General features: G+C 34.2%; 1 protein-coding gene across 3 annotated transcripts in view; it reads left to right on the top strand.

Moving 5' to 3' along the window:
• FBXL5 (F-box and leucine rich repeat protein 5) overlaps positions 1 to 11,555 on the top strand; it is a 50,445-nt gene extending 38,890 nt beyond the window's left edge. For 2 of the 3 annotated variants that reach the window (XM_067735565.1, XM_067735564.1), the window contains 2 exons: positions 3,593 to 3,741; positions 10,762 to 11,555. In XM_067735565.1, coding sequence (XP_067591666.1) covers positions 3,593 to 3,741; positions 10,762 to 10,838 — 226 coding nt within the window. In that variant the 3' untranslated portion in view covers positions 10,839 to 11,555. Of the gene's footprint in view, positions 1 to 1,267; positions 1,410 to 3,592; positions 3,742 to 10,761 lie in introns of those variants that run through there. The other variant, XM_067735566.1, reaches the window with a different exon arrangement.
• The last annotated feature ends 457 nt before the right edge of the window (positions 11,556 to 12,012 follow it).

The raw sequence follows: 12,012 nt of genomic DNA, 5'->3' as shown, positions 1-12,012 counted from the left end.
TTCTGAAAATCCTAGGGCCCTTAAGAATGATGCTAAATCTACTCTGCTTGTGCTCTGTAAATGAAACCACAAAGCCTGGATGACAGCACATGTGTTTACAACATGATTTACTGACTTTTTAAGCCCACTGTTGAGACCTACTGCTTAGGAAGGAAAAGATTCCTTTCAAAATACTGCTCAGAGATAATGTACCTGCTCACCCAAGAGCTCTGATGGAGATGTACCATGAGATTAATGTTTTTTGTTGTTGTTTGTTTTATAAATTTATTTATTTTTTGCTGTGTTGGGTCTTCGTTGCTGTGCACGGGCTTTCTGTAGTTGTGGTGAGCAGGGGCTACTCTTTGTTGCAGTGCGCGGGCTTTTTGTTTCAGTGGCTTCTCTTGTCTCAGAGCATAGGCTCTAGGTGTGCGGGCTTCAGTAGTTGGGGCACGTGGGCTCAGTAGCTGGCTCGTGGGCTCTAGAGCGCAGGCTCAGTAGTTGTGGTGCATGGGCTTACTTGCTTCATGACATGTGGGATCTTCCCGGACCAGGGATCGAACCCGTGTCCCCTGCATTGGCAGGCGATTCTTAACCACTGTGCCACCAGGGAAGTCGCTGAGATTAATGTTGTTTTCATGCCTGCTAACACAACATCCATTTTGCAGCCCATTGATCCAGGAGGCATTTCAACTTTCAAGTCTTACTATTTAAGAAATATATTTTGTAAGGCTATGTAGCTGCCTTAGGTAGTGATTCCTCTGAGCTAGGCAAAGTAAATTGAAAATCTTCTTGAAAGGATTCACTATTCTAGATGCGATGAAGAACATTTGTGATTCTTGGGAACATATCAGAATATCAACATTAACAGGATTTTAGAAGAAATTGATTACAACCCTCATGAATGACTTTGAGGGGTTCAAGACTTCACTGGAGGAAGTAACTGCAGGTTAGAAATAGCAAGAGAACTAGAATTAAAAGTAGAGTATGAAAATGTGACTGAATTATATCCGTAATAAAACTTTAATGGATAAGGAGTTGTTTCTTATGGATGAACAAAGAAAGTGGTTTCTTCCGATGGAATCTACTCCTGGTGAAAATGCTGTGAAGACTGTTGAAGTGGCAACAAAAGATTTAGAATATTACATAAACTTAATTGTTAAAGCAGTGGCAGGGTTTGAAAGTAATTGACTCCAATTTTGAAAGAAGTAGGGCAAAATGCTACAGAGCAATCATTCGTGGAAGGAAGAGTCAGTCAATGCAGCAAAAAAAACTTCATTGTTGTCTTAAGAAACCGCCACGGCCACCCCAGCCTTCAACCACCACCTCGATCAGTCAGCAGCCGTCAACATGGAGGCAAGACCCTCCACCAGCAAAAAGATTATGACTTGCTGCTGAAGGCTCAGATGATACAATAAGTATTTTTAGCAATTAGCAATAAAATAAAGTATTTTTAATTAAGGTATGCATATAGTTTTTTAGACATACTGCTATTGCATACTTAATAGACTACAGTATAATGTAAACCTAACTTTTTTATATGCACCAGAAAACAAAAAAATTGTGTGGCTTGCTTTATTGTGATATTCGCTTTATTGTGGTGGTCTGGAACTCAACCTGCAATATCTCTGAGGTATGCCTGTACTGTATTTCTCTGTCTTCATACATTTGCATTTGCTCTCTCTCTAACAAACGTTTATTGGCTAACTTCTGTTCATTTCTATCTCCATTCCAGTTTAAACGTCACTTTTTAAGGGAAACCGTTTGTGACCCCTGTCCCCCTCCCTCCACCAAGGCCCTTAAATACGTTCCCAGGAGAGCATTCATCATATGATATTATAACTGCTTGTTTACTTTTGTCTTGTTTGATATCCCACTAGACTCAGTGAATGCATATACAGTTTACTCAAGTGTATTTGTGATATAAAGTTTTACATTCCATGCAGTCTGTCCTCAGTGTACTGAAAATTTGTAAGTTTCAGAACATGAAGCAGTTTCTGCATTGAGATACCTTCTGAGATCTTTTAGACCACTTTTTAGAAGCTGTTTTATTTTTTATTCTGAGCTATTCAACTTTATAGGAAAAAAAGAATCAATAAACTTTAAACAATAGTCTTCCTTTAAAGATGTCTATTTGTAATTACTGTGGCCCAGTCAAGCCACTGAAGTTCTGAACTGCCACTGTTACTAATTTAAACTGTAGGAATGGATCAGGGAATCTATGATTTAAGAAAAAGTCAGTCTTTTTCAGTCAAAATATAAGGAGAAGTATGCATTTAAATCTCTCACGTGTATTGGGGTCTTGATAAGCTCTTTTTGATAGGCCAGGTTTTTCTTGTAAACATGCAATGACAAAACATTAAAATGTATGTACTGATCTTTGTCCATCAGTGCCTGTCACTGAATATATAAATATTTCCATAGTTTATTCTAATCTCAGTAGTTTACATACTTTTACTTACCTTTACTTCCTAATTTCCATGTATCTGCATAATCATGCTATTTGTTTTTTTACTAAATTTATTGTATTATTAGTTTTTGGATAGTGCTGTCAAGATAGACTGTCTCTAGTTTTCCCAGTTTTTGCTGTTCTATAGAGGGAATTGATGTTCTCAGTTTTGCTCTTGATATTTTTCAGCTCTGCCATTGTCATTTCAGTCAATTTCTCATTTTATTCTTTTTATGTAAATTGTTTTTTTAAAATTCTTCTAGGGTATGCCATGAAAAGCAATGTTTTCATTTTTACTGAAATGAAATTCACATTAAATTCATTCTTTTAAAGGGTACAAATCAGTGGTTTTAGTATACTTATAAGGTTGGCAGCCATTACCACTATCAAATTAGAAACATTTTCATTAAACCAAAAAGAAGCCATTTACTCATTAGCAGTCATTCTTCATTCCTCTTTGCCCCCAGCCCCTGGTAGCCACTAATTTACTTTGTCTGTCTATTCTGCTTATTTTGGATATTTCATATAAGTGGAATTACATAGTATGTGGTCTTTTGTGTATGATTTTTTTCACTTAGCACAGTATTTTCAAGGTTCATGCATGCTGTGGCATGTATCAGTTCTTTATGGCTACATGATATTTATACTAAATTTTGTTTATCCACTCATTGATTAGTGGACATTTGGATTGTTTCCACTTTTTGGATATTATGAATAATGCTGCTGTGAACATTTGTTTGCAAGTTTTTCTGTGAACATATGTTTTCACTTCTCTTGGGTATATGCTGATTCTTTAACTCTTTGAGGAACTGCCAAACTGTTTAGTAATTTTCTTGATAATTTTTACTTAGTTTAGTAGGAGAGTGAAGATTACAATTCCAGGATTCATTACTTCCTTCCTGTAAGAATTGAGTTACTGTAATGTTCTTATAAAGAACATTTCATAGACTTGTTTATTGAATGTCTTCAGAAATGTCTCTGTTAAATGTATCCTGCCTAAGGATGAAGTTAGTTGTCATGTTTTATAGAGATACTTTAATTTTTCATTACCAGATTGAAAGGTCTGTTAATAGTCCATTGGGCCATAGGAATACATAAGTTTTCATAGATTTTACAATACATTTTAATTGTTAATATATTCTAATTGTTGAATTGCTTCTCTTACAGGGTTTTGACTCTGGGAGGAGGGCTACCTTATTTGGAGCACCTTAATCTCTCTGGTTGTCTTACTGTAACTGGTGCAGGCCTGCAGGATTTGGTTTCAGCATGTCCTTCTCTAAATGATGAATACTTTTACTACTGTGACAACATTAACGGTAATGCCTTTTAACAATGGGATAATTTTGGAGGAGTTGATTTAAAAATTTTTAACAGTTCTGAAAATTCTTAGGGTTTCTATTTTGTTTTCTAGATTTCTGATTACCAAACATTTTTTACTTTCAGGTTTAGTCTGAAAGATAAGTTTTCTTATCTTTCTAAAGATAAATTTTCTTATCTTTCTAAAGATAAGTTTTCTTATCTTTCTAAAGATAAGTTTTCTTTTGGAGAGATATCTCAACTATCCATTCTGCCAGATTTTAGAAATATGTAATAGTTTAATCAATCCAAAGTGACAAGTTTTTATAGAATTACTAAAATTCTTATAAAATTTTGGGAAATTCCTCTAGAGTGAAAGAGCACTCATTAACAATACAGCGTATTGCTGTTCTAGATACACCTAATTCTTAGGGATGTTAGAGTTAGTTTTCTTGTAGGACAAGAAAACTTCATAATGTAGTAGAAAAAGGAGGACTTTGGTAATGTGAACTCCTCAGGGACCCTGAATCTGGTTCCAAATAAATCTCTTGGAAGATTGAGGAGGATGGTGAGTGTGGTATTGGGAAGAGGCTGAGGTGCTTTAAATGTGATTAAAATTCCTATAGTATTATGGAGATTGAACCCTGAACCTACTTTTAACAATCATCAGGTAAACATTTCTTGATTTTTTTTGTTTTGTTTTATTTTTTTTATTTTTTTTGTGGTACGTGGGCCTCTCACTGTTGTGGCCTCTCCCCTTGCGGAGCACAGGCTCCGGACGCGCAGGCTCGGCGGCCATGGCTCACGGGCCCAGCCACTCGGCGGCATGTGGGATCTTCCCAGACCGGGACACGAACCGTGTCCGCTGCATCGGCAGCCGGACTCTCAACCACTGCGCCACCAGGGAAGCCCCTTGTTTTATTTTTTAAGCCTATTCCTGCCCTGCAGTGGGACTGTTTAATGTGCTTTTTCAAAGTACGTTCAGTGCCCTGTTGGGCATTTGATAATCACTGGTAGAGACTGAAGTCCTGAAGCATAAAAAGCTGCTCCTCAACTATTAGTAAGGAAGTCAACCTCCTGTATTTATAATTGGAAAAAATTTACATGGTTCAGATTCTACTGTGTCTTTTTACATCATGTTTTTTTTTTTTTTTTTTTTTTTTGCGGTACGTGGGCCTCTCACTGTTGTGGCCTCTCCTGTTGCGGAGCACAGGCTCCGGTGCACAGGCTCAGCAGCCATGGCTCATGGGCCCAACTACTCTGTGGCATGTGGGATCTTCCCGGACCGGGGCACGAACCCATGTCCCCTGCATTAGCAGGCGGACTCCCAACCACTGCGCCACCAGGGAAGCCCATGTATTGTTATTTTTGAGAGTCCAGTTCATCTTAAGATCATGGGAAGATAAACGGAGTCTCTCAGGCAGAAAAATTGACAGACGCCAGCAAGACTAGAGGAATAGTATCTTCTTTAATGACATACCAGTAGGCAGAGAAGTTAGCAAATCTGCTGTTTCTCAGAGATTAGATTTTTCTTAAAATGTATATGAAGAGACAGGAGATAGCAGCTCTTTTGTTTCTTGAATCATTGGTGATGCAGGAGATGACCTCCCATGTTCTTGAAATAGCAACACTAACTTCAAGCATTTCTTTGCTCTCTGTTGCCTTTAGTGTATAAGAAGGAATGGGGAAAATTAATGTCATTTTAGTTGCAACCTGCTAAGTGTACAAAAGAAGGTGTGAGTGCTACAGTGCAGCACTTGCTGCTTTTGGGGATGCAATAAAAATATATATATATATTTTTAATACACGGTTATGTCATTGTGGGTTCACTGTTGTACTTACTAAGGCTTATAGGATATATTATGAAAAGTAATCAGTAAGCAATTATTTTTTGTAAGAAAAACACCTTATTGGTAGGTTGCATTTGAATTATCTACACTGATTTCAGCATAGGTTATGCTGGTGGGAATAAATCTCAGAACCTAATTTGTTATACTTATTTTGGGGTATATAGATGTTATTGGATTGGTAGGGGGATTGGGTTTCACTTCATTTTTATGATCTGCCTACTACTTTTGTGTGTGTGTGTCTTTTTAAAAAAAACTTCTTGAAATAATTTAGGTGTTGGGATAAAGTTAAATACTTAAAAACTTTTGCACTTTGTTAGTATGTTAGAATTCCTTTCATCTTGACTGGTTTTGAATATATAAATATTAAAGTGTTCCAAAGGAGCTGCTACATTCTTTTTGTTGAATGTTAAGATTTTTTTTTGATAAATGAGTGGTAGTTTTCAATAAATGAATTTTAATGAACATATCTGACTTTAAAATGTTTGAAAGGAAATTGACCGTGCTTGTATAATCCAATACCAAGTCTCCTTTTACAGCTTCTTAAAGCATGATTTGGGGGAAATGGAAATCCTTTAAAGTTTACAGGGTGACTTGTCATGTGAACTTATGTTCCAGAGTTCCAGCCAGTTGCTCATAAAGCAATGCCCTGATACAATCTTTTCCTTAAAAGGCCATATGGACACTAGAAAGTGTTAGAATAAAGTTGCATTGTATCCAGTTTTGCAAGATGACACAGGATTCATCCAGTATCTTTTATTATAATTCAACTTGTACAAATACTTAGTGACTATAAATATTTAGCTCCCTTTTCATTATTATTTTTATTATTTCTGAAAGTAGTCAATATTTTTATACATGTTCTTAAACTAATAGGGAGCATATTTAGGTGACACATTATATTTTAATATTTGAGAGTAACACTTAACTAAAAATGTATTTTGTCAAAAGAGAGTTTACATAGTTAACTACCAGGTTACTAACTAAAAGAAGTAAATGCTGATAAATAATACTCATTAACTAAAAAGTGCTAAGTAAAACAAAATTTTCTATTTCCTAAGCATTAGCAGAGATTTTGGAGAAGATAAATTAGTAATCAGATATTCAAACAGTGTCTGCTGCCAGCAAGGCACTATACTAAGCATTAACATAAAATGCCATTTTTATTCTTAATGATTCTTTCATGACATTTAAATTTGTTATTTGATTGATAAAAAAGTTAAGATTTAAGTATAAAAAAAGGCTTCTTAGCCATAACATTTAAAAAATTCCTTGTCATTTAAGAAGTGTTAGATGGAATTGCCTAGTTTTAGAGCTCTGAAGAACATTTGAACAATGATAGCAAATAAACTTGTACTGATTTGCATTTCAATGTATGTTTAATTTGTGAATTAAGATAGATTAGATCATAGTAGGTGACACAGTTTCAGATGATTTGCTCTCTTATGTTTCTAATTTAAGTTAAAGAGGAATTAAAGGTAAGTGAAGGTAAGTGCAGATATACAGCATAAGTAATATGCTTAAAATCTAGGAAAAACAAACAATTCAGTAATAAAAATTTGGGAAAATAACAATAGCTACCATTATAGCTCTTCTTAACTAATATTTTAAAAAATGCTCTCTTACAAAATTTATTTTTACCATGCATTTAAAGGTTTTATTTAATGATTATGCAAATGTTATTTTTCTGTTTTATTATCCTTTACCGTAATTTAGCCCGCATCTGTTATAACCATTGGGTTTATTATCTCATATCAAGATTGACATTTACTGGTGATAAGTCAAATGTTTACCTTTGAAATTCCATGTCTGTGGAAGCACAGCTGTCTACTTGAGATATTTGGCAACCCAACATATCTTAGTCATGTTTCTTTCCAATTCTACCTCACTTTTTCTGTTGCCTGTTTATTCTGTTGTCCATTTATTCCCTTTTCTAAATAGTCCTTCTGTGATGCTTAAGGGTCTTAACTGTTAACATTGCTTATGATTTCCATGCTTTGGAAATTGCTTTCTCCCCTGTTTTCTACAGTATGAAACTAACTTACAAACAGCGGTTGTCTTCACTTTTGCTTTGCCCTAGGCCTTCAACAAAATAAAACCCATTCATGGATGATACCACTTTTATGGATTTTTAGGATCAGTCACCTGGAATGTCATTCACCTTATGATGGGATTGTAGTTTTGAGGTAGTTAGTATTACAGTTGTTGGTTAAGCACAATTTATGCCCTTAGATTTCCATTGAAACTAAGATATTCTGGTGTGTATCTGAGAAAGGGAGCACATTTTATAGCAATATGAGCGTGAACTTTGTTTTGTGATGAATAAGGAGATGCTGACAGATATCAGGAGAGGGTTACTTTCTACCTAATATAGGACACATATTTTTATTCCTACATTTTTCTTCCCATATTATCCCTACTTCCATCCCTTAGACTTTGAGAGCAAAAAGTGACTCAGGTCACCGGAGTGGAGACTGAGGATCCTGAGCCTCTTTTTTGGGGGAGGTTGGTGAAAAACTGGGTGGTACAGGCATACCTTGGAGATATTGTGAGTTTGGTTCCAGACCACCATAATAAAGTGAATATTGCAATAAAGTGAGCCACGTGAATATTTTGGTTTCCCAGTGTATATAAAAGTTATGTTTGCACTGTACTGTAGTCTATTAAGTGCAAAAGCATTGTCTAAAAAAAGCAACGTACATACTTTAATTTAAAAATACTTTTTTGCTAAAAAATTTTAACCATCATCTGAGCCTTCAGTGAGTCATAGTAGTAACATCAAAGATCACTGATCACAGATGACCATAACAAATATAATAATAATGAAAAAGCTTGAAATATTGTGAGAATTACCAAAATGTGCCAGAGAGACAGGAAGTGAGCAAATGTTGTTGGAAAAATGGTGCCAATAGACTTGCTCAGTGCAAGGTTGCCACACACCTTTAGTTTGTAAAAAATGCAGTATCTGCAAAGTGCAATAAAGTGAAGCACAATTAAATGAAGTATGCCTGTGTTTGGAAAAATATGAATCTTTTGATTAGATTCCTTGATCCAATTGGCTCCTTTGAGGCTCCCATTTAATTTTCTCTCTTGAAAACCAGTAGCATACTTTACTTTGATTGCTTTCAGCCATCGCTTATGATTTTTCCCTAGGCGTGTGATTGCAGTATAAAATTTCTTCCTTACCTTTCTGTGCTTTTAAAAATAGGAGTATAGACATTTTGAAGTATTGTAGGGAGTTTCAGTTTGGAATATTGTACCAAAGTCTCCATGTCTCTTTCCTCATATTTCTCCCTTTCAAAAAAGTTAGAATTATATACTGAGAAAATGTTAGATATGTTTTTGCAAAAACCACCAGTTTAAGCATTTCATCACAGGGACTGTGTCAGGGCAGGGCAATGATAGTGAGGTAGGAGATTGGCTCTTGGAGAAAGGCTCTAATGTACTAAGAAATTTCATTTTGACTCTTTGATTAAGATGACTAGCATTGTGTCTTAAGAGAAAATAGTCTTAACAAAAATGCTACTTTATGAATTTTAAGTATTTGACACATTTAACTTTTCATTTTCAAAATAGAATAGATTTTAATTTTGATTAAATAAAAAATAAGCTTGTGGTAATTCAGTTTTATATTTGAAATGACTTTAAACTTTTATTATAGAACCTTTTAAATATATAAACATAATAATATAAAGAAGCTTTATGGATCATTGGCTTCAGCAGTTATAAACCTGTGGTCAATCTTTTTTCATATACTATTGCCCATTCCCATACCTGCTCCCCGTATCCCAGGCATTATATTACTTTAAAAGTTAAGCATAAGTATTTGAAAATAAATGAAATCATAAGCTATTGCAGTTCCACTATGCTTGTAAAGTTCATTAGTTTCTTTTCTTACTTAAAGATACATTATTATTTCCATTAGTGAAATATATGAATGCTATACTTCATTGATTGTATATCCTAAGAAATTAGTCCTTTGTATTTTGTATATTGCCATTACAGGAATACAAAAAAAAAGTTAAATTCTGGTAAATAAGTGTGTTCTATGTGTTTATTTGCAAGTAGTTATTTTCTTATGTTGGTATTAGCATAATTGCCTTCTTTTGCAATGGATCGCTACTTCAAAAGACAAAGAAAGCTAATATAATATATTTTTCTAAGTTAAAGTCTTGATATCATTCCAGTGATTTTTCAATTATAATCCATTTGATAAAATAAATATTATTTTCTATAATAAAAATATATTTCATGTACTTTTATGGTCCTTACGTATCAAAAATGCAAGTATTTTGGTTCTAATTGATGAAAGAACTAATTAACTTTGTTCATGGTGCAGACATACTGAAAGGCTTCAATATAGTTAAAATGTCTTTTTCCGCATTTGCTCGCCTTTATGAAAACTGTGATTCATTCAGAGTACTTGACATTTGAATATGCGCCATGATATCTCTTTGATACTTTCTAATTCTCAGCTTTGTTCCCTAATGGATCTTTTAATCTAGTGTCTGGGTAGCATAATGTCATTGGAATAAAATGTCAGTTATTCCACAAATGTATTATTATTTTTCTTTGTAATTGGATCATAACTTTTATTATGTCTTAGGTATGTTTTTAATTATTCATTCATTACATATTTGATTCTGGAAGATAATTTCACCTAACCCTATCACATGACTTATTTTGGGTACAGATATTAAATAACAATATGGCAAATATGTTAAGGCTATATCTACGTAGTTTATTTTTAACAAAAATTTTGAATGTAATATTTATTATAATTGCTCAATACTGGATTCTTTAGCTTATCTATTATAGATAAGGTTGTTTTTGCCTTAATTATATTTCTAGGAAAGATGTTCATGATACAAGAAATCCATTGTGAAGTTATCCTGGCAGTCTTGTTTCTGTGGGTTATCTCTTTTCTTCTTGGATTTTTTATTTTGTAAGATTGTTGCCAAAAAATTACTTCTTTTCATTCTTCTTTTTCATTTACCTATATTAGTTAAAGTCAAACTGCTGTTGGCGATTTTTGTGCTGAATAATTTTTTATACACTCATTGTGGGATTTTACTTCTATGTTACAAATGTATTACTAGTTAAAAAAAAATAAGTGTTTTACTTCTTTCATTAGCAAGATTATTTTTGTGTGATAAGAAATTCCTCCTTTCACACTTCTCTGTTTTCATACAGGTCCTCATGCTGACACCGCCAGTGGATGCCAGAATTTGCAGTGTGGTTTTCGAGCCTGCTGCCGCTCTGGCGAATGACCCTTGACTTCTGACCTTTGTCTACTTCATTTAGCTGAGCAGGCTTCCTTTCATGCACTTTACTTATAGCACATTTCTTGTGTTAATCATCCCTTTTTGAGTGTGACTTGTTTTGGCCCCATTTCTTACAGCCTCGGAAATCTTAATTTACCAGTGAATTGTACAGTGTTGTTTCTCTTGCAAATCCTATTTTTGTTTTAGAAAGGGATTAGGTCTTTTTCATAGGGTGAGAACAATTTTATCAGATTTCTTTTAAACTAAATATTTTGAAAAAAATGTCACTAATGCCATGCCATTTAAAGTATTTTTTAGATTATTTTGAGTTTTGAAGTCAATGGGTTATTGGTTCTCTTCATAGATAAACACTGTACCAAGTCTTGCAGATCTTTTCAGACATACATTTTTGAAGTTTTATTTTCAGAGACTGCACAGTTTGGAAACCAGTCTCCTTTCCATAATGTTTCCTTTATTTGAACAATTCTCAGAGGGCCAATTCAAACATATCCACATATAAGATTCTTTAAGATTATAAAATAAATTGGCTTCTTGGTGTTAGCTCAGGGAGCTGGCACAGCACCAGTGTCTTTGTATTCGCTTTCTTCAAAGACCCCTGGTTCCCACCACTGTCCGTAAATTGTCACATTTGGGGGAGGGGTTTTTAAAAGTTCCACAGTCATTTGAAGAAATGTATAAATAAAATCTACTTTGAGGACTTTACCAAGTAATTTCTTTTGTGTTTTGATTTTGTTGTAAATCTCAATCCAGGGTTACTTTACTGTGAAATGGGACTAAATAGGTCTTTTGAACTCCCATGAAATCATGACTCTGACAAATGAATAGTTTTAGACAGATACCTGATTTTATTGAGCTGAATTGTCTTTTTGAAATTTATTGTGCAGTCGTCAGAATTTGAATTTGTAAGCTTATCTTCATTGCTGTTTGAAATAATAATTCGAATGGAGACCTGTTATTCAGAAAGGCACATATTGAGTCAATTTTATGTCATGCTATGTATAATTTATGTCACAAAGAAGAGAATAGTCAGCAGCATGCCACCTATTTTTATAAATATCTGTAAGGCTGTGGAAGAGGAGGTAATCTTGCAATTATGTTCTTTGTGGTCCCAGGTATTTTTTGTTTGTTTTATTGAGGAAGAGGAAGAGCAGGAAGGATA

The sequence above is a fragment of the Pseudorca crassidens genome, chromosome 4, assembly GCF_039906515.1.
Source record: "Pseudorca crassidens isolate mPseCra1 chromosome 4, mPseCra1.hap1, whole genome shotgun sequence".
Classification (NCBI taxonomy): Eukaryota; Metazoa; Chordata; class Mammalia; order Artiodactyla; family Delphinidae; genus Pseudorca; species Pseudorca crassidens.
The sequence above is the reverse complement of the archived record's forward strand: the minus strand, read 5'-3'. Positions and strand labels throughout refer to the sequence as shown.